Source organism: Saccopteryx leptura, chromosome 7 (assembly GCF_036850995.1).
Source record: "Saccopteryx leptura isolate mSacLep1 chromosome 7, mSacLep1_pri_phased_curated, whole genome shotgun sequence".
In the NCBI taxonomy this organism is placed as follows: Eukaryota; Metazoa; Chordata; class Mammalia; order Chiroptera; family Emballonuridae; genus Saccopteryx; species Saccopteryx leptura.
Window position 1 is genome coordinate 115,560,587 of NC_089509.1, and position 19,974 is coordinate 115,580,560.

At 45.6% G+C, this 19,974-nt stretch overlaps 1 protein-coding gene across 4 annotated transcripts in view; it reads left to right on the top strand.

The window, feature by feature from the left end:
- DGKD (diacylglycerol kinase delta) overlaps nucleotides 1-19,974 on the top strand; it is a 115,552-nt gene that overhangs the window by 31,424 nt on the left and 64,154 nt on the right. For all 4 annotated transcript variants that reach the window (XM_066346347.1, XM_066346341.1, XM_066346340.1 and 1 more), the window contains exons 2-3: nucleotides 569-679; nucleotides 2,669-2,749. In XM_066346347.1, coding sequence (XP_066202444.1) covers nucleotides 569-679; nucleotides 2,669-2,749 — 192 coding nt within the window. The remainder of the gene's footprint in view (nucleotides 1-568; nucleotides 680-2,668; nucleotides 2,750-19,974) is intronic.

Genomic DNA, 19,974 nt, shown 5'->3' on the forward strand with positions numbered 1-19,974 from the left:
AGACGAGGTGAGTTTCAGTGACGTTGGCTGGCTGCTTCTCACTAACGGTGTGGGTAGACACATGTGTCAGCCTGTGAATAGGGGTGAGGACTGAGGGGGGCACAGGTCTGGAGCTGTGCTGAACCCCACAGCAACCGACGTTGACAGTTTTGGCAACAGGATCCTGAGAAATGGCAGGAGGCCAGAGAACACAGAGACAGGGCCAAGAATAGCTGAAAAATACCGAAAGCTGAAGCTGGAGAATGCCCTGGCCTGGGCTGCTTGCTGGGGTCCCTCTAGTCTCCTGCCCTTTTCTGTGCTCCCCCGGGAGTGTCCCGGGCCCACCTTGGGCCTCTGAGACCCTCGCGGCTCAGGCGTGCCATCGCTCCACAGAGAGTTGTGTTAGCCCGCCCCAGGCAGTCCACTCGGCCAGTCCACAGGTCAAGGTCGGGGTGGAGTGTGAGAAATACTTGTTAGGCTGTCGGCGGTTAGAACCCTGAAGGCACCAGACCATCAGTGCGCAGTCTGGGTGGACAAGTGCAGGGGGCCGTGGGAACACGCGCTCATGAGTCCGTGTCTGTGCTTTCAGACCGTCATCAAAGAGGGGATGCTGACCAAACAGAACAACTCCTTCCAGCGGTCGAAAAGGAGGTACTTCAAGCTGCGAGGGCGAACGCTGTACTACGCGAAGACAGCAAAGGTGCGTGAGAAAAGCATCCGGGACCTGCGGGGCAGATTTGGGCGCTGGGTCCTCATCTGGGGAAACCTTCAATTCTTAGCTGCTTCTTCCAGAGAGTTTTAAACACTCCAGGGTGCTAGGTTTTAGTTGTCTCAAGCCATTAGAGCTTATAAACATTTTTTTTTTAAGCGGGTGAGAGAGATAGATAGGGAAAGAGGGAGAGAAAGAGAGAGAGAGAGAGAGAGATAAGGAGAGAGAGAGAGGGAGAGAGGGAGAGAGACAGGTAGGGAGAGAGATGAGAAGCATGAACTCATAGTTGTGGCACTTTAGTTGTTAATTGATTGCTTCTTATACGTGCCTTGACCGGGGAGCTCCAGCTAAGCCAGCAGCAACCGGAGGTCATATCTATGATCCCATGCTCAAGCTGGTGACCCCATGCTCAAGCTGGCGAGCCTGCACTCAAGCCAGCGACCTCGGGGTTTTGTACCTGGGTCATCAGCATCGCAAGTCAATGCTCTTAGCCACTGTGCCTCCACTGGTCAGGCAACATTGATTTTTATTCACTTCTTTTTATGTCATGTCACCAGTGGGGAAGGAGAAATGTCACAGAAATAACCATATTACAGCTGGATAGCTTTCTTGCAGGAAGAGTAGGGATCACAGGCATATACATGTCTTACTATGGATTAAAGTGTCTTTTTAAAAACACTTTATTGAGGTACAATTGGCATACAGAAAGCGGTAGGTATTTAATGTATACAACTCGATGAGTTTGAAGATGAGTATACATCTGTGAATGTAACGGAAAAGTAGTGTTGAAATGTGTCAGGCTTCTCTGTGTGTGAACAACAGTTCTTTATCTCTGGGCTCTCTGGCCCGGACCCTTGCTTCTGGGTGCCCTCTTGCAAGTCAGACTGCAAGCTGGGGTCACGGGGCAGATGCTGGTGAAAGAGGAGGGGCCAACGAGAGTCACAAAGTTACCGCGTATTTTAACATGAGGCCTTACACGGTGCAGACACCTGTGTGCTTGCAAAGCTAGCTGTTGGTAGTCTGAACAGTAGTTTTGTATCAGTATTGCTGCCAACACTGATATTTTGGTGTTAGGAAGAATTTGGAATCTGAATCATTTGCATTTTGAGATGTATCCCTTAGAGAGTTAGTGCATTAAAATTTGAAACTGAACAAAGCAGCTTGTTGAGAAAGAGTTCTGACCACATCCCTCGTTTAAAAAAAACCCTTGTAGTTATTTTAGTTCTGTGGGGATAGGGGCCAGGGGCATATTACTGAAAAGGCTGAGTCTCTTTTCTGAGTTATTGGCATTTCCTCCAGGGGTTCCCTGTGGAGTCTTCTTAGAGGGGCCATAGGGTAAACGGGGTGGGGACTGTGATGCGTGTTTAGGGGACAGGAAAGGAGAACAGGTGGACGGTCTCCGGGCCGGGGCCTGACGGCCTCTCTGCAGGACTGGATTCCGCATGCCGGGCTCGCTTGTTCTCGCTCACAGCCTGGTTTCTTCTCTTGGGGGCTCCCCTCCGCCCCTAGAATCATTTATTTTAGTGGGGGCCTTTCTTCCAGTGTGCTTACTAGAGAAGCAGAAGTGAGATCAGAAGATCTCAGTGCAGACCCCTGCTTTCTCAGGTGGACCCTCACCCTATTAAAGGCATATTTCATGTTTAAAAGTGAAATGATGGTGTTATAGAAAATAATTAAATTTAAAAAACAAAAAATAAATAATGCACATTATTATTATTATTGTTGTTATTATTTTGTCCACTAAGGCAATCTCTAATGAACTCCCTGGATTAAAAAAAAATCACAGAGCCATACCTGTGGCTAGAGTGGGGCACGGGCCTGGGGGGCGGCTACAGTCGGCGTTCACTTAGTCAGCAAGCCTCCAGTGTCCGGGCCCTGCGTGGGGTGGAGGAGAGAGGCGGACAGCACGGGCCCAGGGCTTGGGAAGGCCTCCGGGTGCCTTAGCTGCACGCTGACCATGGTCCCTGTGTCTCCCCCTAGTCCATCATATTTGACGAGGTGGACCTGACAGATGCCAGTGTGGCGGAGTCCAGCACCAAAAACGTCAACAACAGCTTTACGGTAAGACCCTGGGTGCGCACCGTTCCTGGTCCGCCGCCACATCTGGTTGGCCTTCTTCATTTGAACGGATGTGGGAGCAGTCCAGGTTTTATCCTTTTCGCTCTGAAGGGAACGATTCCTGGTAAATTTCTAATTTAATGCTAAAAATAGTACTGTGGTTGGAAAATAACTGAGAATTTGGGATGTAAACACAGAAGAACAAGAGGATCCAAATGAATTTTTTAACATGTTGTAATTTTACATTTTTCTAACAGTTTTACACAGAGGTCTATTTTTCATGGATTATTGTAGAAAATTTGGAGAATACAGAAAAATATGTTGATGCAATTAAAAAATAGCCATAATTAGGCCACCTCAAAACATAGACTGTTGATGTTTTGGTATATTTTTTAAAATATACTTTAAAACTACCCCCCAATCTATAAAAATGTTCTTGAGCATTCTTTAGGAGTTTTAAGAGCACAGTCGTGTACGACCTCACAAAAGCTCTGTCTTGTGAGATCAGAGTGATTCTTTTGTGTTTACATTCTTTTTCTCTTGACAGTTTATGGTGATCATTTTCCTATGTTGACGGAGCTAAATATTCATTATAATTCATTATTGTATAGCATTTCTTGTATGACTTTATAATTTTGGCTTCAAGGGCTGACTTTAGAACCTACTTGTATAAAATATGACTCTAGTATTAGGAACTGAGTATTTAAAAATAATTTTCTTTTTATTATATATAAGCTATCTCATCTAGAAATAAAATAGGCTCCCTAATTTTTTTTTCAATTTTTTATAACAATCAAGGTAGGTCATTTTCTTCACATTTAAGATCTGACATTTTAGATTAGTGTTAGTTTCAGATATTCATGTCATTTATTTAATGATGGATTGACTAGTGATGTTGCTAAGAGGAATTTGATTTTCCTTTCTCCATTTAAATTTCCACTTTGTGTTGATGTAACTAACTGCTCTTGGTTTTGCTTTGTGGCTTATCGAATTAGCTTTTCCTGATGGTTTCTCTTACTTTATTCTTCATTTTACTTGGAATATTTTTAGCTTTTGCTCCATGAATTTAACTGTTTACTTGGTGACTGGGAGAGACATCTTAAACCTTGCAAATGATTTTAGAGTTGAATGAATAGGTGTTGAATTTCATTGGAATGTTCTGAGCATTAATTTAGATGACCATTTTGTTTTTAGGTATTTGTCCATTTCCTAGTAGTAATTTATTTTTGTAATGTTGAACTTTACAACCAAAATTTTGAATTTTGAATTTTCCCATCCATGTGTGTGCTTTTCTTTGGCGTAGGAAGGTAGCTTTTGTTGTGTTTCGATTTCAGAGTTAAAATAGCACCATAAAATTCACTTAGTAGCCTGACCTGTGGTGTCGCAGTGGATGGGGCACCAACCTGGAATGCTGAGATCACAGGGTCTAGGACCTGGGCTCGCCTGGCTGGGGCATGTGGGGAAGCAACTACTCCGAGTTGATGTTTTCTGCTCCTCCTCTCTCTCTCTCTCTCTCTCTCTCTCTCTCTCTTCTCTTCTCAATAAATAACATCTTTAAAAATTTTTATTTAGTAATTTGTTAAGATTTTGTGTGCTCTAGAACATTTTATATAACTTTAGAATTGATTGTTTTTTGAAAGTTTGAGAGAAGTAACTTTAAATTATCTGTCATAAAGTCTTTTCTGGAATGTAAGTCTGTGAATAAGCCTAAAAGATTTATTTTTGCTTTTTGATTATTTAGGCTTTTTTATTTTATGAGTCTCTCTCTCTCTTTCTCTCTTTTTTCTGCTTTTTTTTTTGTTTTTTGTTTTGTATTTTTCTGAAGTGAGAAGCAGGGAGACAGACAGACAGACTCCCCATGCGCCCAACCAGGATCCACCTGGCATGCCCACCAGGGGGCAATACTCTGCCCATCTGGGGTGTTGCTCTGTTGCAAACGGAGCCATTCTAGCACCTGAGGCGGAGGCCATGGCGTCATCCTCAGTGCCTGAGCCAACTTTGCTCCAGTGGAGCCTTGGCTGCAAGAGGGGAAGAGAGAGACAGAGAGAAAGGAGAGGGGAAATGGGATTGGCAGATGGGTGCTTCTCCTGTGTGTCCTGGTCGAGAATCAAATCCCGACTTCCACACGCTGGGCCAGTGCTCTACTGTTGAGCCAACCAGCCAGGGCCTTGAGTCTGTTTTTTATAATTTACTTTACTATTTATTCTACACCTTAAGTTTATTATTATTATTATCTTTTAGCAAGGAAGAGAGACAGACAGACAGATAGGGAGAGAAATGAGAAGCTTCAACTCATAGTTGAGGCACTTCAGTTGACTGCTTTCTCATATGTGCCTTGACTGAGGGGCTCCAGCTGAGCTAGTGACCCCTTGCTCAAGCCAGTGACTTTGAGCTCAGGCTAGCGATCATGGGGTCATGTCTGTGATCCCACGCTCAAGCCAGATGAGCCTGTGCTCAAACTGACGATCTTGAGGTTTCAAACCTGGGTCCTCAGCATCCCAGGCTAACACTCTATCCACTGTGCCACCACCTGGTCAGGCACACACCTTCAAATTGAGTAGCATGTATTATTTGCTCTTTAAACATCTGTGTCTCTTATTAGATTTCCTGTGGCATTTCTAACTTTGTTTAGCGTTATTTTTGTCAGATTTCTTTTTTAAAAATTTTATTTATTGATTTTAGAGAGAGAGGAAGGGGGAGGAGAGAGAGAGAGAGAGAGAGAGAGAGAGAGAGACATTGATTTTATTGATCTACTTATTTATGAATTCATTGGTTGAGTCTTGTATGTGCCCTGACTGGGGATTGAACCTACAACCTTGGCATATTCAGACAATGCTAATCAATTGAGCTATCTGGCCAGGGAGGGCTTTCTTGTTTAGATTTCGTAAACCCTGTCTTTTTTTAAATTCTTTTTAAGAGAACCAATTCTTGGATTATTGGTCAATCCCATTTATTCGTTACTAAATTCAATTTCTGCTTTATATTTAGTTTTTTTCTGTTTTTCACAATTTTTACAAGCTACTTATTAATTGGTGTATTTTAATTTTCCTATATATAATATAATAATATAGAAAATGAAAACATGAGACTCTGAGTGCTTTCTAGTTACTTGCCAAAAGTTGTTTTTTTCCTAGTAGAAAAATGTTATTAAAGACAAATTATTATTTTTTGATCATTCAAGTTATTGAAGAAAAATTTTAAGTGTATAACTATAACTAGGAAATTTGAAACCATCTATATTCCTATTACCCAGTATACATAGTAATATACTTTGGTTTATGTTCCACCAAATACATTTGATACAATAGTTTTTAACTTTTTTCAGTTAATTTTTTCTCTTATCTTATAATAGCCTTCAAAATCTTACATATAGTATTACATCATTTAAATGTGTGTGTTTATGTATCCAATCTCTATGTGAAACATTTTATTTTTTCCTTATCATAAATAATGTGATGTACACTTGTACACAGATCATTTTAGGCATGTTTATGATTATTTCCATGGTATAAATTCTTAGAAATGGAATTCTACTTGAGGTAGAAAATAGAAACTTCTAAAAGGCTTTTGAAAGATAAATGAGGTACCGATACATGTTACAGCTTTGGGTGACCTTGAGAATATTACGCTGCTGAGAGAAGCCAGACACAAATGGCCACATACCCTATGATCCATTCACGTGATCGTCCGCAGTAGGCAAATCTGCAGAGGCAGGAAGTAGATGGGGCGTCTCTAGAGGCCGAGGGGGAAGGACTGCTGCCACAGTGCAGGATTTCTTTTTTTTTTTTTTTTTTGAGGGTGACAAAATGTTCTAAAATTAGATATGGGTGATGGTTGCACAGCTGTGTGAATGTACTAAAAACCACTGAATTGTATACTTTAACAGGGTAAATTAATTATATGGGAATCTATCTCAATAAAAATGTTATGGAAAAATAGTGTGGCACTTTGGGACTACACAACTTACTGTGCGGCTTTGTTGGCCTGATCTGAGAATGAACCACCCTGTGTCTTCGGAGGGCCAAACACTCGATGTCCAGATGTGGAGTTGGCCCTGTTGGAGAAGCCTCCGGAACGCTGTTCCTGCTGCGTAGGTGTGGGTGGTTCCTGGCCCTCCGGCAGAGGCGCCGTCCTTCACGTTGACGTTTCGTTTTGTTAGTGCTCTAGAGCCGGACAAGTGAGAGGACAAGAGGAAGGCCATACCGAGGCCCCCAGAAACAGTTCAGGTTCAGGCTGCTCACCTCGTGAGTCACCGCGATGGCGTGTGGGCTGTGGAGATGAATGGGGAGTGTGTGGTGCCCAGTGCCCCCAGCCACGCTTCCTCAGCATCAGTGAGGTCCCCCCACTGGGGCTGCAGGCGACACAAAGATTTTCTTTGCTTAAGATTCACGCTTAATGTTCTGTCCTGTCTCTTAGCCCTGGTAGTATTTACTCTCCGACCTCTGACCCTGCAGTTGGCTGCTGGGCCCCGCAGGAGTCTCTCTGCAGGTGCGTCCCTTCCTTCGGTGAGCCGTGCCCTCCTGGGAAGAAGCAGTCCGTGCTCAGGGAGTGAGGGCGGAAGGAATGAGTTAGTGAGCCCAGGTGCACTTCCTGGAATATCTCATTTGGTTTTCCAGCTATTGCAGTTGTGATTCCCAGACTATAAAAATTGTACTGAAATTGCTCGCCTGGTACAACCAACCAGTCAGTGAAAGCTGCTGTTACCATGAATCGGCCAACAGAAGGGAACCTTTATAGCTGTAGACACATGAGTCAATCCGCTCCATGTTAGAAAAGACTCCATTTTTATTACTCTCCCAAATGGCCAGAGAACTGTCCCATAGAGCAGTAGGGACTCTTGGAACAAGAGACTTCCAAGAGAGGTTGGTGGAGGGACCCGGGGGCGAGGAGAGGATTTGAGACGGCTTGGTGGAGGGACCCGGGGGCGAGGAGAGGATTGGAGACGGCTTGGTGGAGGAAATGGCACGAGCGAGTCTTATGTGACTTGATGGGTCTGCCTGTCCTGTTCTTTAAGAGCAGAGTCAGCTGGGTTGAAGCTAACGGCACAGAGCTGGCCTCTGGATTCCTGACAGGCAGAGCCGTGCCAGAGGGCACTTGGAGAGGTGGGGAGGACAGCAGACAGTGGGTTGCCCCCTTACGAGGCCCAGCACACAGCAGCATGAAAAGAAAGGGGGATTCGCTGGCTTCGTGACCCGGCCTCTGTGGTAACATGGAATTGTGTGGTTTTGATGATTCAACATGCTACTACTAATCTATGAAACTAAAGGGTATTATTGCCAAATTACCCTTACAAATATCAACAAGGCTTCACACAAGGGCTTTTTTCCATCCTTTTACAAACACCATGTGTTCACATTTTAGAATATTTTTGCCACTTTGATAGCTTAAAAATGGTCATTTGTTTAATGGTCAGAACGAGGTAAAATGTTTCTCAGTCCATTGGCCATTTGTGTTTCTCTCTTTATGGATTGCTTTTCCATGACTTTCAGATCCTCAGCGCTGTACTGGGAGGGTTCCGAGTTACCTTCACTCTGTCCTCGTGGGCTGAAATAGTTTTAGTGCTTTGTCTTTTTTTTATACTAGATTTCATACACTAATAGTGGGCTGAACTTTCCAGGCAAAATGTTTTTTGTTGTCTAACATGTTTTAAAATTATCCTCAGCTTTAGGATCACAAAATTTACAGATTTGTGCTGAAGGTACATTTTTACTCCCATCATTTTTCAAAAGAGCATTTCTTAAAGCAGTATTTCTGTATTACTGAAACTATATATTTTAAATTAAAATATGACTTCCATACCAAAAAGTGTATAAATGCGAGTGTAGAGCTTGTTGTATAACCGCCACACAGCCCATGTGATGAGAAGTACCCCATTCCCGAGAGGCTCCCTCCCCGCCGGTAACCACAGTCCTGACTTCTGATACTGGAGATGAGTTCTGACTGTTTTAGGTATTTATGTAAATGCGCTCATAATGCATATTCTTTTGTCTCTCTTTCTGATGTATTTCCTAATTTGATGATACTTGGCAGAGTTTTCTAGTTGTATTGTTACTGATTTTAAGCTTAATCCTACTGTGATCAAAGAACATACCTTTTAAAATCATTGAGACTATGACTTGTGGGTTTTTATAAATATTACATGTGCATTTGAGCAGAACTTGGATTAGGTAGTTCTTTATGCAGGTGATTAGAAAATAGGCTTACTCATTTTTCTCAACTCTTACAAAAAAAAATCTTTCTGATGTTTCTTTTATTTTTATTTTTTGAGAGAGAGAGAAAGAAAGACAGGAAAGGAGAGAGATGAGAAGCATCAACTCATAGTTGTAGCACTTTAGTTCTTTATTGATTGCTTCTCATATGTACCTTGACCAGGGGACTCCAGCTGAGCCAATGACCCCTTGCTCAAGCCAGCAACCTTGCGCTTCAAGCCAGCGACCTTGGGATCCTGTCGGTGATCCCATGCTCAAGCCAGCCACCCCACACTCAAGGTGGTGAGCCTGCACTCAAGCCAGTCACCTCAGAGTTTTGAACCTGGTCCTCAGTGTCCCAGGTCGATGTTCTATTCACTGCACTAAGACTGGTCAGGCTCTTATACTCTTTTTAAAAAATATATTTTATTTATTGATTTTAGAGGAAGGAGAGAGAGAAAGGTAAGGGAGGAACAGGAAGCAACAAATTGTAGTTGCTTCTCCTATGTGCCTTGACCAGGCAAACCTGGAGCTTCAAACCTGTGACCTCAGCATTCTGGGATGACACTCTATTCACTGCACTGCCACAGGCCAGACTTTTATACTCTTTAAAGAATATTTCCTATTCTCTTTGTCATATATATATATGTTTTTTGTTGTCTAACATGTTTTAAAATTATCTATCTATCTATATATATATGGCCTGCCGGAAAGTTTTGTCTGTTTCTATCACAAGTTTCGACACGTAAGCACGTTTATTTGGCGCATGTGTGCCTCTCTATTTTTATCACTTAATGTATACATACTGACGTAGCAAATTAAAACAAAGTTGATTTACGTTAGTCTTATATGTGAAGCGATAGTGTAACTTTTTACATTGAATAGTTTTTGTCACTAATTGTACTCTGATATTAATGTTGACATGCTTTCATTTGTTCAGAATTTAGTCAATATGCATGCTTCCTTCTTCCACCCTCACTTTTATCTTTAGTTTTCCTTGTTACTTTAGATGTCATCTTTCTGAATAGTCTATTCGTAGAATTTGTGTTATTTCAGTCTGGAACACTTTGTTCTAATGGTGATGCTTCCACTTGTCGGGGTGTTTCTGCATCTGCCCCTGTGTTTTGTGGCTGACTGTAATTGTACTGGCTTCGTTGTATGCCTCCTTGGTACCTCTCTTCTGTCTTGCGTCTCTGTGAGTGGCATATGCACTGTTCACATTTATATTTGTTAATGACTTGAATTGAAAATGTCCTTTTCTTCACCCACTTACAGTTCACAGAAGTTTTATGCTGTGTCTGCTTGTAGCCAGCCTAAATGGCGATGCTCCTTCGGTCCAGGTTCGTTCCAAACTGAGTGTGTATCCACATAGAGCGTGTCGCTCTGTGTGTTCTTCCACTGGGTGGTCAACCGTCCATGTCAGGTTCAGGAAAATGAGAAAAGACTGAAGAACAAAGGAGAGAAATCATGTAAAATGTTTTGCTTTCCACAAAGGAGTCAGAATCCGGCATTTTCTCTTAGCTGGCTCCAACAGCGCAGTTTTCCATGCCGGTGCTGCAGGCGGGCACCGGAAGCCAGCCTTGAAGCTGGCCACGTCCTCGAGGGGAGCTGCACGTTTCTGCTTGGGCTCTGGGGGACTCTTTCTCTCGTGTGGTGCTGGTGTTTGCTTACCAGGTTGTCTGGTGTGCAGTGAGCCTACTGTCTTCAGGCTCGGGTTCTGGTTTTCCAGTTTTGAAAGGTGTGTTTGTTTTCTTCTTTTTCTTTTGTTCCATGTGCTTTGTCTTGTTCTTGGGGAACTTTGCTGGTTTGTTTGTTCATTGATTCAGCATATATCTATTGGGCCTCCCTGGGGCCAGGCACCGTGCTCTGGAAACTGGTGAGTTTCCGTGGAAAGGCTCTTCTACATCAACCTTGTGTTTCCGTGGGGGCTCGGTGAAGCACACAGAAGGGGCACCACTCCAGGCTGGAACAGGTGGCAGGGGGCAGAGACATGAAGAGGGGTCAGAAGTAAAATCCACTGAAGGGAATGTGTGCAGGTGTGTCTGTGAGTGTGTGTTTGTGTGTGTGTGTGTGTGTGTGTGTCTGTCTTGTGTCTATAGGCACTTTGCCAGGGACCGGTATAGGGCCCAGCATGTACATAGACCTTGTGATGGGGGACATGCTACCACTGTGAGGACAAGTGGAAGAAGGCTGTGTAGGTCGCTGGGACCAGAGGGAGAGGAGCCCACAGGAGGCCATGGGGAGGGTGTGGGTTGGTCCTTCCACCTGTGATGCCGTGGAATAGTTCCCTTGAGTGGAATTCCCAGCTCTGCAGTGTTGGAGCATTTGACTCTGGCTGCAGTATAGACGGTGACCTGGAGGAGGAAGGGGAGGGTGTACAGGACGAGGTAGGAGAGGGCGGCTTCTAGCTCTTGGTGGAAGGGGTGGAGGCTGGGCAGGGACCGCAGGTGCCAGCCGTTCAGCCTGGGATGTGGTGGTGAAGGTGCCAAGGCTTTTGCCTTAGAGCAGCAGACTGGTTAAATGAATTACAGATACTGGTAGGGACCAGGGGCTGTGAGGTCATGGGCGTGGGGTACTTCATCTTCCATGTCTGCCATGGTGTCCTGCATTATTTTTATTTGTTGATTTTCTCTAATTCTATTTGTTAAAGTTTTAATTTAGTTTCTTACTGCATTTACTGTGATTTTTACCCTGTTCCAGCATAGTTTTTATGTTCCTTTAACTTTGTTTTTATTCTGGCATATTTTCATTTGGTGGAGGAAGTATTTTTCAAATGTCTTCTGTTTAACGTAGTCATCTCCCTGCCTCAGGGAAAGATTTTTCTTTTAGTGCCTCCATTTTCTTTGGGGTTTCTGAATGTTTTCATGGACTTTGGATATTCCCCCTCACTTACCTGTTTATCTTTGAGTTTCCTTAGTGATTTTAGTTGTCATCTTCAAGTCCTATGCTGGCTGCTTTTATAATCTTCCTGTAGCAGCCCAGGGCAACTGAGGAGCTATTAGAGTTCAGTGTTTTGTTTGTTTTTTTACTTATTTTTCCAAGTCAGTGTTTTCATCATTTTTAACCTATGTCCTATTTTAATAAAGTCTTGGTAAAATGTCATCACTTCCTTTAATGTTATTTAAAGTTTCAAAGTGCAGCAAAAGCAGATAGAAGCAGCAGGGTACAGCCTAGGTCAGAGGTTGGTAACCTTTTTGGCTGAGAGAGCCACGAATGCCACATCTTTTAAAATGTAATTCCATGAAAGCCATACAATGACCCATGTATGTTATGCATTATCCAATAAAAATTTGGTGTTGTCCCAGAGGACAGCTGTGATTGGCTCCAGCACCCGCAACCATGAACATGAGGGGAGGAAATGAATGGATTGTAATACATGAGAATGTTTTATATTTTTAACATTATTATTTTTTTTATTAAAGATTTGTCTGCGAGCCAGATGCAGCCATCAAAAGAGCCACATCTGACTCGTGAGCCATAGGTTCCCAACCCCTGGCCTAGGTCTGTTCTCACACTGCTCCCCACCTCGCCGTCCCTCCTGAGGGTCACTGTCCGAGTCCGCTCGGCTGTGTTTCTTTTGTTATAATGCTGTAATGTGTGCTGTGTGAGAGCAAGGGTTTCTGTCTGTTTTGTTCACTGCTTTCCCCAAGTGCCAGCACACAGTAGGTGCTCATAACTACTTGTTGAGGAATGACTCGGTCACTGCGAGTTCCAGGGTGATTTGGGCCGTGTTCATGTCACTGAGGTCACTCAGCAGAACCAGTGTCACTCGGCTTTCAGTGGACCAGACCTTCCTGATGCAGCGTGCAGTGCCAGGGAGACAGCAGGTAGTGCAGACACAGGACCAGCAGGCCATGAGGGGGATAGCTCGGGCTGTGGCATTGGGCGGGCTTGCAGAAGGCCTTCCTGGTGCCTAGAAAGATCGTGGGCAGTGGCCAGCTGTGCCGGGTGTCCAGAGGGAGGGAGCAGGTGTGCGAGAATGATGAGATGGGCAGAAGCCAGGGGGAAGTACTTTTCCAGGCTATGGGGAGTAAAGACTTTCTTGAGTCAGCGGTAGAGCATCGGCTCAGTGTGTAAATGTCCTGGGTTTGATTCCCGGTCAGGGCACACAGAAGAGCCCATCTCCTTCTTCACCCTCTCTCTCCGTCCCCTCCTCTCTCTTTCTCTTCTCCTCCAGCAGCCATGGCATGATTGGTTCGTGTGCATAGGCCCTGGGTGCTGAGAATGGCTCTGTGGAGCCTCAGCCTCAGGTGCTAAAAATAGCTCGACTATGAGCATGGCCCCAGATGGGCAGAGCATTTGCACCAGACAAGGGTTGCCAGGTGGATCCTGGTCATGGCACTTGTGTGGGAGTCTGTCTCTCTATTTCCCCTTCTCTCACTTGGAAAAGAAGAAAAACATTTTTTGACAAACGTATTGGAAAGCTATTAAGATTTTTAAAGCCAGGGGTGATATCCGTGGGTTTTGTTCTGGCTGGCTGCTGCTGGAGACTGGCTCTTCAGAGGAGAGGTGGCTAGAAGCGTGCGAGGACGGCGGGCAGGGAGGGCCCTTTGCTGTGGCCTGACGCGGGGTGGGAGGATGCCTGCTGGCACTGCAGGGGAGGGACAGGGACAGAAAGGGCTGAGTGTGGAGCAGTGGCCTTGCAGGCCGTAATTGGCTGTTCTCCTGTCACCAGCGCTGTGCTGTGATTTGCATGACGTGGGAATTGGGTAACAGTGCTAAAGAACACTGGGGAATTGAGCAATGTGATCCAGATGCTTCCTAGAAAGCAGCTCACAAGGCGTCCTGGTCACATCGCACTGGGCAAGACTCAGGTGGCTCTGTCCCCTCTACCAGGAGCCTGTCACTGGCCCCTTCCAGTTTTAGAGCCCTCACCTCTTTCCTTCAGGGACTGACTTCACGGTAGCTGGTGGCTGAGGCTCTTTCCCTTTTGAGGAGGTAGAATCAATGGAATTCAATTTAGTAAAGATTTTCTTTTTTAAAATTGATTTTAAAGAGAGTAAGTGAGAGAGAAATATTGATTTGTTGTCCTGCGTATTCATGTGTTCACTGGTTGGCTGTTCGCATGTGCCATGACCGGGGGTGGAACCCACAGCCTTGGTGTATCTGGATGGTGCTCTAGCTGCCCAGCCAGGGCTAGATTTCTTAAACTTAGTTGTATGAGGAGCTTGTCACCCGAGGTGGACACAGTGCTCCTGACTGATGGTGGAAGCAGGTCCAGGGCTGAGGGCAGGCAGGTGCTGGCTGCGCCCTGGCCTGTATCCCGTGAAGGGCAAGGAGCCTGGAGCACACGGGGACTGTGACCCATTCACGCCCACATCCCCTGGCAGAGGGTGTTGGCTCTTGGTGGAAGTTTCACTTCCCAGAGCCCTTCATCCTGATCAGGGTAGCCCTGGCCACCTGCTGTCACACCACCACCCACTCATCACTCTGTCTTTGTGGCCTTGCCTGTGACCTCACCCTCAGACCCCTCAGGATGTGGTACTGGCGTTGGGTGGCGTGTTGGCCCTAGGACGAGCAGCGGCTGTGGTTTGGCCGAGGCCCACATTCAGTTCCCCAGATCTGGGATGGGACACCCTCCCTCAGTGGGGCTCTGGGTCCCCCACACAGTCATAGTTGGCTGGGCAGCTGGAGGGCAGATAGTCAGAAAGCCAGTGTCGTGAGAAGAAGGCGCCTGTGGGAAGGATGTGTTTTTGGACTCCTCTGTTATGACATGTTCAATTACCTTTTACTTCATTTATAGAGAAAATTATGTGTCATATGGTATTTCCAAATTTTGGGTTTCTCAGAGGAATCAGGATCTCTGTCTTTGACAGTCCAGGCTCTGTGTTTGCTGGCATGTGTCAGAGCCCAGATAGCTGGGCCAGGCTCTTGTCCTTTGTCTCTGAAACGCCCCCCCAGGGCCTCGCACAGCAGCCATGCTCATAGGCGAGGCCTGGGAGCCCTGTGTGAATCAGTGCAGCCTCTTGCCTGCCGAGTGACCTGGGGCAAAGCACTTAATGACTCTGAGCCTCAGTGTCCTCATCGAGAGATGGGCTAATAATTTAAGTGCCCACTTATGGGATTGTTGTGAGGATTTAAGTGAGTTAATACAATGTAGGCATGATGTATTTGCTATTAGGATGATAATTGATGCTCTTTTAGTTTGGTTTACTTATGTTACTTAAATGAAATACTGCACATTTTTTCTGTTTGTTGAATAATAATTTCTAATTAAATAAGTCACTATGGATTATTCCAGATATCACTAGGCCCAGTGCAGTCTGTCTCACTCTCACCTCTTTGAGTCGTGCCGGCAACTGCAGTTGGGTTGAATCTTGAAGAGGAAAGACAAGTTTTACTAGAATATACCTGAAATAGAAAAACATTAAAAAGAGTCATTTTGCCCATTTGAAAAAGCACTACACATCATTGGGTACCTCCTTGTTTCTGACCTAATGCAGCCCAGGGGATCGGCGCTCCCAGGCTCTCTCAGCCTGCCCGACACGGACCTGCCGCAGCCAGGCCTGCCCTTTGTAGGGTCAACACCTGTGTGTAGGTCGCCTGGTCTTTATGGGGCCCCTCAGTTGGGAGCCCTCTCCCCAGATCTCTCCATAGACCTGTCTATTCTTCAAAGGTGGGGCAAAAACTCGCTTCTTTAAGGTCTTCCTGTTCACACTGGCCTTCTGCTTTGGGACAGTGGCTCTGTTCCCAAACTGGCTGTGCCTGAGCACCGAATGGGACTCTTAAACAAGGTTCCTGGCACCCTCCCCAGAGATTGTGGTGCTGTTTTACAAATGGATGATTTTTTAAAAGATTTCCACGATTTTGAGGTAAAACCACATGTGGGCCACTCGTGACACTAAGTGAGCACAGGCTCCTTAGTAATCCGTGCAATTAGTCACACACATCTCATTACAGCTTGCCTGTTTACACTGCTATCTCCAGTTGAAAGTAACACCGGCTTTGCGAGTCACCGGGAGCTCGGAAGTTGGTTCCGTGCTCCTTTCTGTTCAGAGAGGTTGTTGAATTGTTTCTTTTTTGTAAATCCCTGTGGGACCAGGGATTACTGTGGCTGATCCTGAGGGCCAGCCCCATAGGTTAGCCTTCCCCACTTACCGATGCCTTGAGCGCTGGGGTGAGCAAGACTCAGGAGCTGTGGGGCCCTGTGGTTCTGGGTTCTGGGAACAGCTGTGGGAGGGCCTGCCCCTTTGCTGTGTGTGCATGTGCGTGTGTGTTTCCAGCAAGTTGGACCCTTTGAAAACGTCTTCACCCTGGAGAATACTAGATTAATGTGACAAGTACAGTCTACCCTGGCAACCTAACTGCTGAAATCAAACAGAAACCAGTTGGAAAAAATGCATGGTCTAGAAAGACTTGTTTTTCCTTCTTTCAAAGTCCTGTGTTGTGGCAGACTCTTACTGGCTGCCTGAGGGTGGACAGAGGTGCGTAAACATGTTCCCTGTGCTTCTCCAGAGATGAAAAGCAATAATCATAGTTCCTGTGACAAGTAGCATAGAAGAAGGTGCAAAGTACTGTGAGAGCAGTGAGAAAGGGCCCGGGGTGTGGGAGCGGGGTGCAGGACTGGGGACTGCTCTTGCAGAGGACAGCGTGGGGGGGCAGCAGGTGCACCGCCTTCAGGGGCAGGCGGACCAGCAGCACGTCTGGGCGCCTGTGGAGCCGTTCATTTCCCAAAGTGTTTGAATCGTAGTAATGATTTTAGATGAGATTTAAAATAGGAAAAAAAGATTCTACAGCAGCTCAGCAGCTGTTTTCTTTTTTCATGTTCCCTTCAGATTTTTAAAAAGTTATTTAACAACAACTTTATTACTATATTTTAATTTTTCATAATTACTCACAATTATGTTATATAATCAGAATACCCTTCAGGGTTTTTTTTTTTAGGCAGACATTAAATGTTAACATGTAATGAACACAGCAGTGTTTGTGAGTCTCTGATGATCGCTTTTATAGTTGCAGATAACTCACTGTATAGCTACATGTGTCACACATGATCAGTTATGTTCTGTTTGCTCCTCAAGTACTTAGGGACATAGAATAGTTTTAGTTTTTACTGTTGAAACTATTGCCAGAGTGAACACCTGTTCCAGGAGGGACGTTCGGGAAAATGTGGGTGGTGTCCCCGGCAGAGCAGCTCTGGTGTGGAGCCCCTTGCCCAGGAGAGGGGGCAGTTTTCCCGGAGAGGGCGCCCTGTGCTTCCTCTTGTGCCCCTTTTCACCTCTGTTGCCTGCCCTGGAGGTTGAGGAGATCAAACTTCCTTCTGTTGTAATTGATTTGGGTTTGGTTGTGGCTGACAGCTTCGTTTTTGGGCATGAGTTACTTCTGTATTCCTGCTTCTGCTTACATTGTTTTAGATCAGGGGTCCCCAAACTTTTTACACCGGGGCCAGTTCACTGTCCCTCAGACCATTGGAGGTCCGGACTATAAAAAAAACTATGAACAAATCCCTATGCACACTGCACATATCTTATTATAAAGTAAAAAAACAAAACAGGAATAAATACAATATTTAAAATAAAGAACAAGTAAATTAAAATCAACAAACCAGTATTTCAATGGGAACTATGGGCCTGCTTTTGGCTAATGAGATGGTCAATGTGCTCCTCTCAATGACCACCAATGAAAGAGGTGCCCCTCCTGGCCGGTTGGCTCAGCGGTAGAGCGTCGGCCTAGCGTGCGGAGGACCCGGGTTCGATTCCCGGCCAGGGCACACAGGAGAAGCGCCCATTTGCTTCTCCACCCCTCCGCCGCGCTTTCCTCTCTGTCTCTCTCTTCCCCTCCCGCAGCCAAGGCTCCATTGGAGCAAAGATGGCCCGGGCGCTGGGGATGGCTCTGTGGCCTCTACCCCAGGCGCTAGAGTGGCTCTGGTCGCAACATGGCGACGCCCAGGATGGGCAGAGCCCCTGGTGGGCTTGCCGGGTGGATCCCGGTCGGGCGCATGCGGGAGTCTGTCTGACTCTCTCTCCCTGTTTCCAGCTTCAGAAAAATTAAAAAAAAAAAAAAAAAAAAAAGAAAAGAAAGAGGTGCCCCTTCCAGAAGTGCGGTGGGGGCCGGATAAATGGCCTCAGGGGGCTGCATGCGGCCCGCGGGCCGTAGTTTGGGGACCCCTGTTTTAGATGAATCATTATTGGATTTAGATGATCATTATTGGATCCTCAGAATCTCTGCTGAGCATGTCACCTGTAATAAATGAATGGAGGAGACTGGGCTGGGTTTGATGACAAGGAAGTGGACAGATCCCGGGACCCTGGCGGAAGTGACCAGGCTGGTGGAGGAAGTGACGTGAGCAGAAAGCTGGACAGAACATCCCTGTCCGGACAGCATGGCCCGGATGGACAAGGGTGGTGGAGGAGTCGGCACGTGCGGGCGTGAGGGGGGAGGGGGCGGCTGGAGGGAACAGCAAGCCTGGGCAGAGGCAGAAAGCGAGGACCGAATACTTGTTGGCATCATGGAAGAATAGAATGGAGGGAAGGACGAGCCCTGGGTTTATTTTTAAATTCCAGGAAAATGGATTGGCCAAACAAAGAGGGTTTTGCCTGGCCTGCTGTGGCGCAGTGGAGAGAGCGTTGACCTGGAACGCTGAGCTTGCTGGTTCGAAAGCCCGGCTTGCCCGGTCAAGGCACGTATTATGAGTTGGTGCTTTCCACTCCTCCCTTTCCCCTTTCTCTCTCTTCTCACTTCTCTGTCTCTCTTTCTTCCTTCTCTCTAAAATCATTAAATAAAATCTTTTTAAAAAAAAAAAAAGAAAGGATTTTTAATATAAACTGAGTGAGAATTAAGTTTAAGATATACATGTTAGAGTAAGAGGTCGGAAACCTTTTTTGGCTGAGAGAGCCATGAACGCCACATATTTTAAAATGTAATTCCATGAGAGCCATACAATGACCCGTGTACTTTACGCATTATCCAATAAACATTTGGGTTGTCCCGAAGGACAGCTGTGATTGGCTCCAGCCACCCGCAACCATGAACATGAGCGGTAGGAAATGAATGGATTGTAATACATGAGAATGTTTTATATTTTTAACGTTATTATTTTTTTTATTAAAGATTTGTCTGCGAGCCAGATGCAGCCATCAAGAGCCACAGGTTCCTGACCCCTGTGTTAGAGGGTTGATTCTGCATTATGCTATATTCAACACTCCATATACGAAAGGGGGCTTATGTTTAATTCTTAGTAATGTGTTGAAAATCAAGAGAGACATGTCCATTACAAACAGGTTCTGTTGCTCTGTTAATTTTCCTGGGACAAGGACCACATGGCTTACACAACAGAAGTTGATTCTTGCACACTCCCAGAGGTTAGAAGTCTGAAATGCGGAGTCAGCAGGCTGCATTCTGAGGGCCTAGAGGGGACGCCACTCTTTGCCTCTCCGGGTCTCTTGGCTCCAGGTGTTCTTCCCTGGACTGTGACCGTATCACTGCAGCCTCTCCTGCGTCTTTACATGGCCTGTCCCCGTCTTCACGTGGCTGCTCCTCCTTCCGCTGTGTCTTCTCTTAGTATTGACACTTGTCATTGATTTAGAGCCTGCCCAGATAATCCAGGATGATTTCATCTCAAGATCCTTAATTACCTTTGCCAAGACTCTTTCAGATAACCTCACGTGCACAGGTTCTGGGAATTAGAACATGGACCTATCTTTCTGGAGGGCATCTTCCCACCCATTTTGTCTGTTTATATGAAAAAAGTGGCAAAATAAGAATGGTGTGAACAGGTTAAGTTTTTTTCTTCCATACAAAAGAAGGTAGTCCTTGTTCAGTATGACAGCCCCAGGGTCATCTGGGTCCTGGGTCAGGATGGCTGCCAGAGTGCCAGTCACTCCCAGATCCCCTTTTGGGAGATGGGGGGCAGGGAGAGAGGAGAGAGGACAGACAGTGTGTTGCCTGGTAGGGATTTTTAGCTTAGGCTCATAGCTTCCCCCGCACTTTCTAAAGGGTCTGTGGATATGGATGTATGTCAGTAAAATTGGTTTCTATTGCAATCCTTAGTATTTTATTTTCTACATTTAGAGACATTCTGGGAAGGGGTGTATAGGCTTC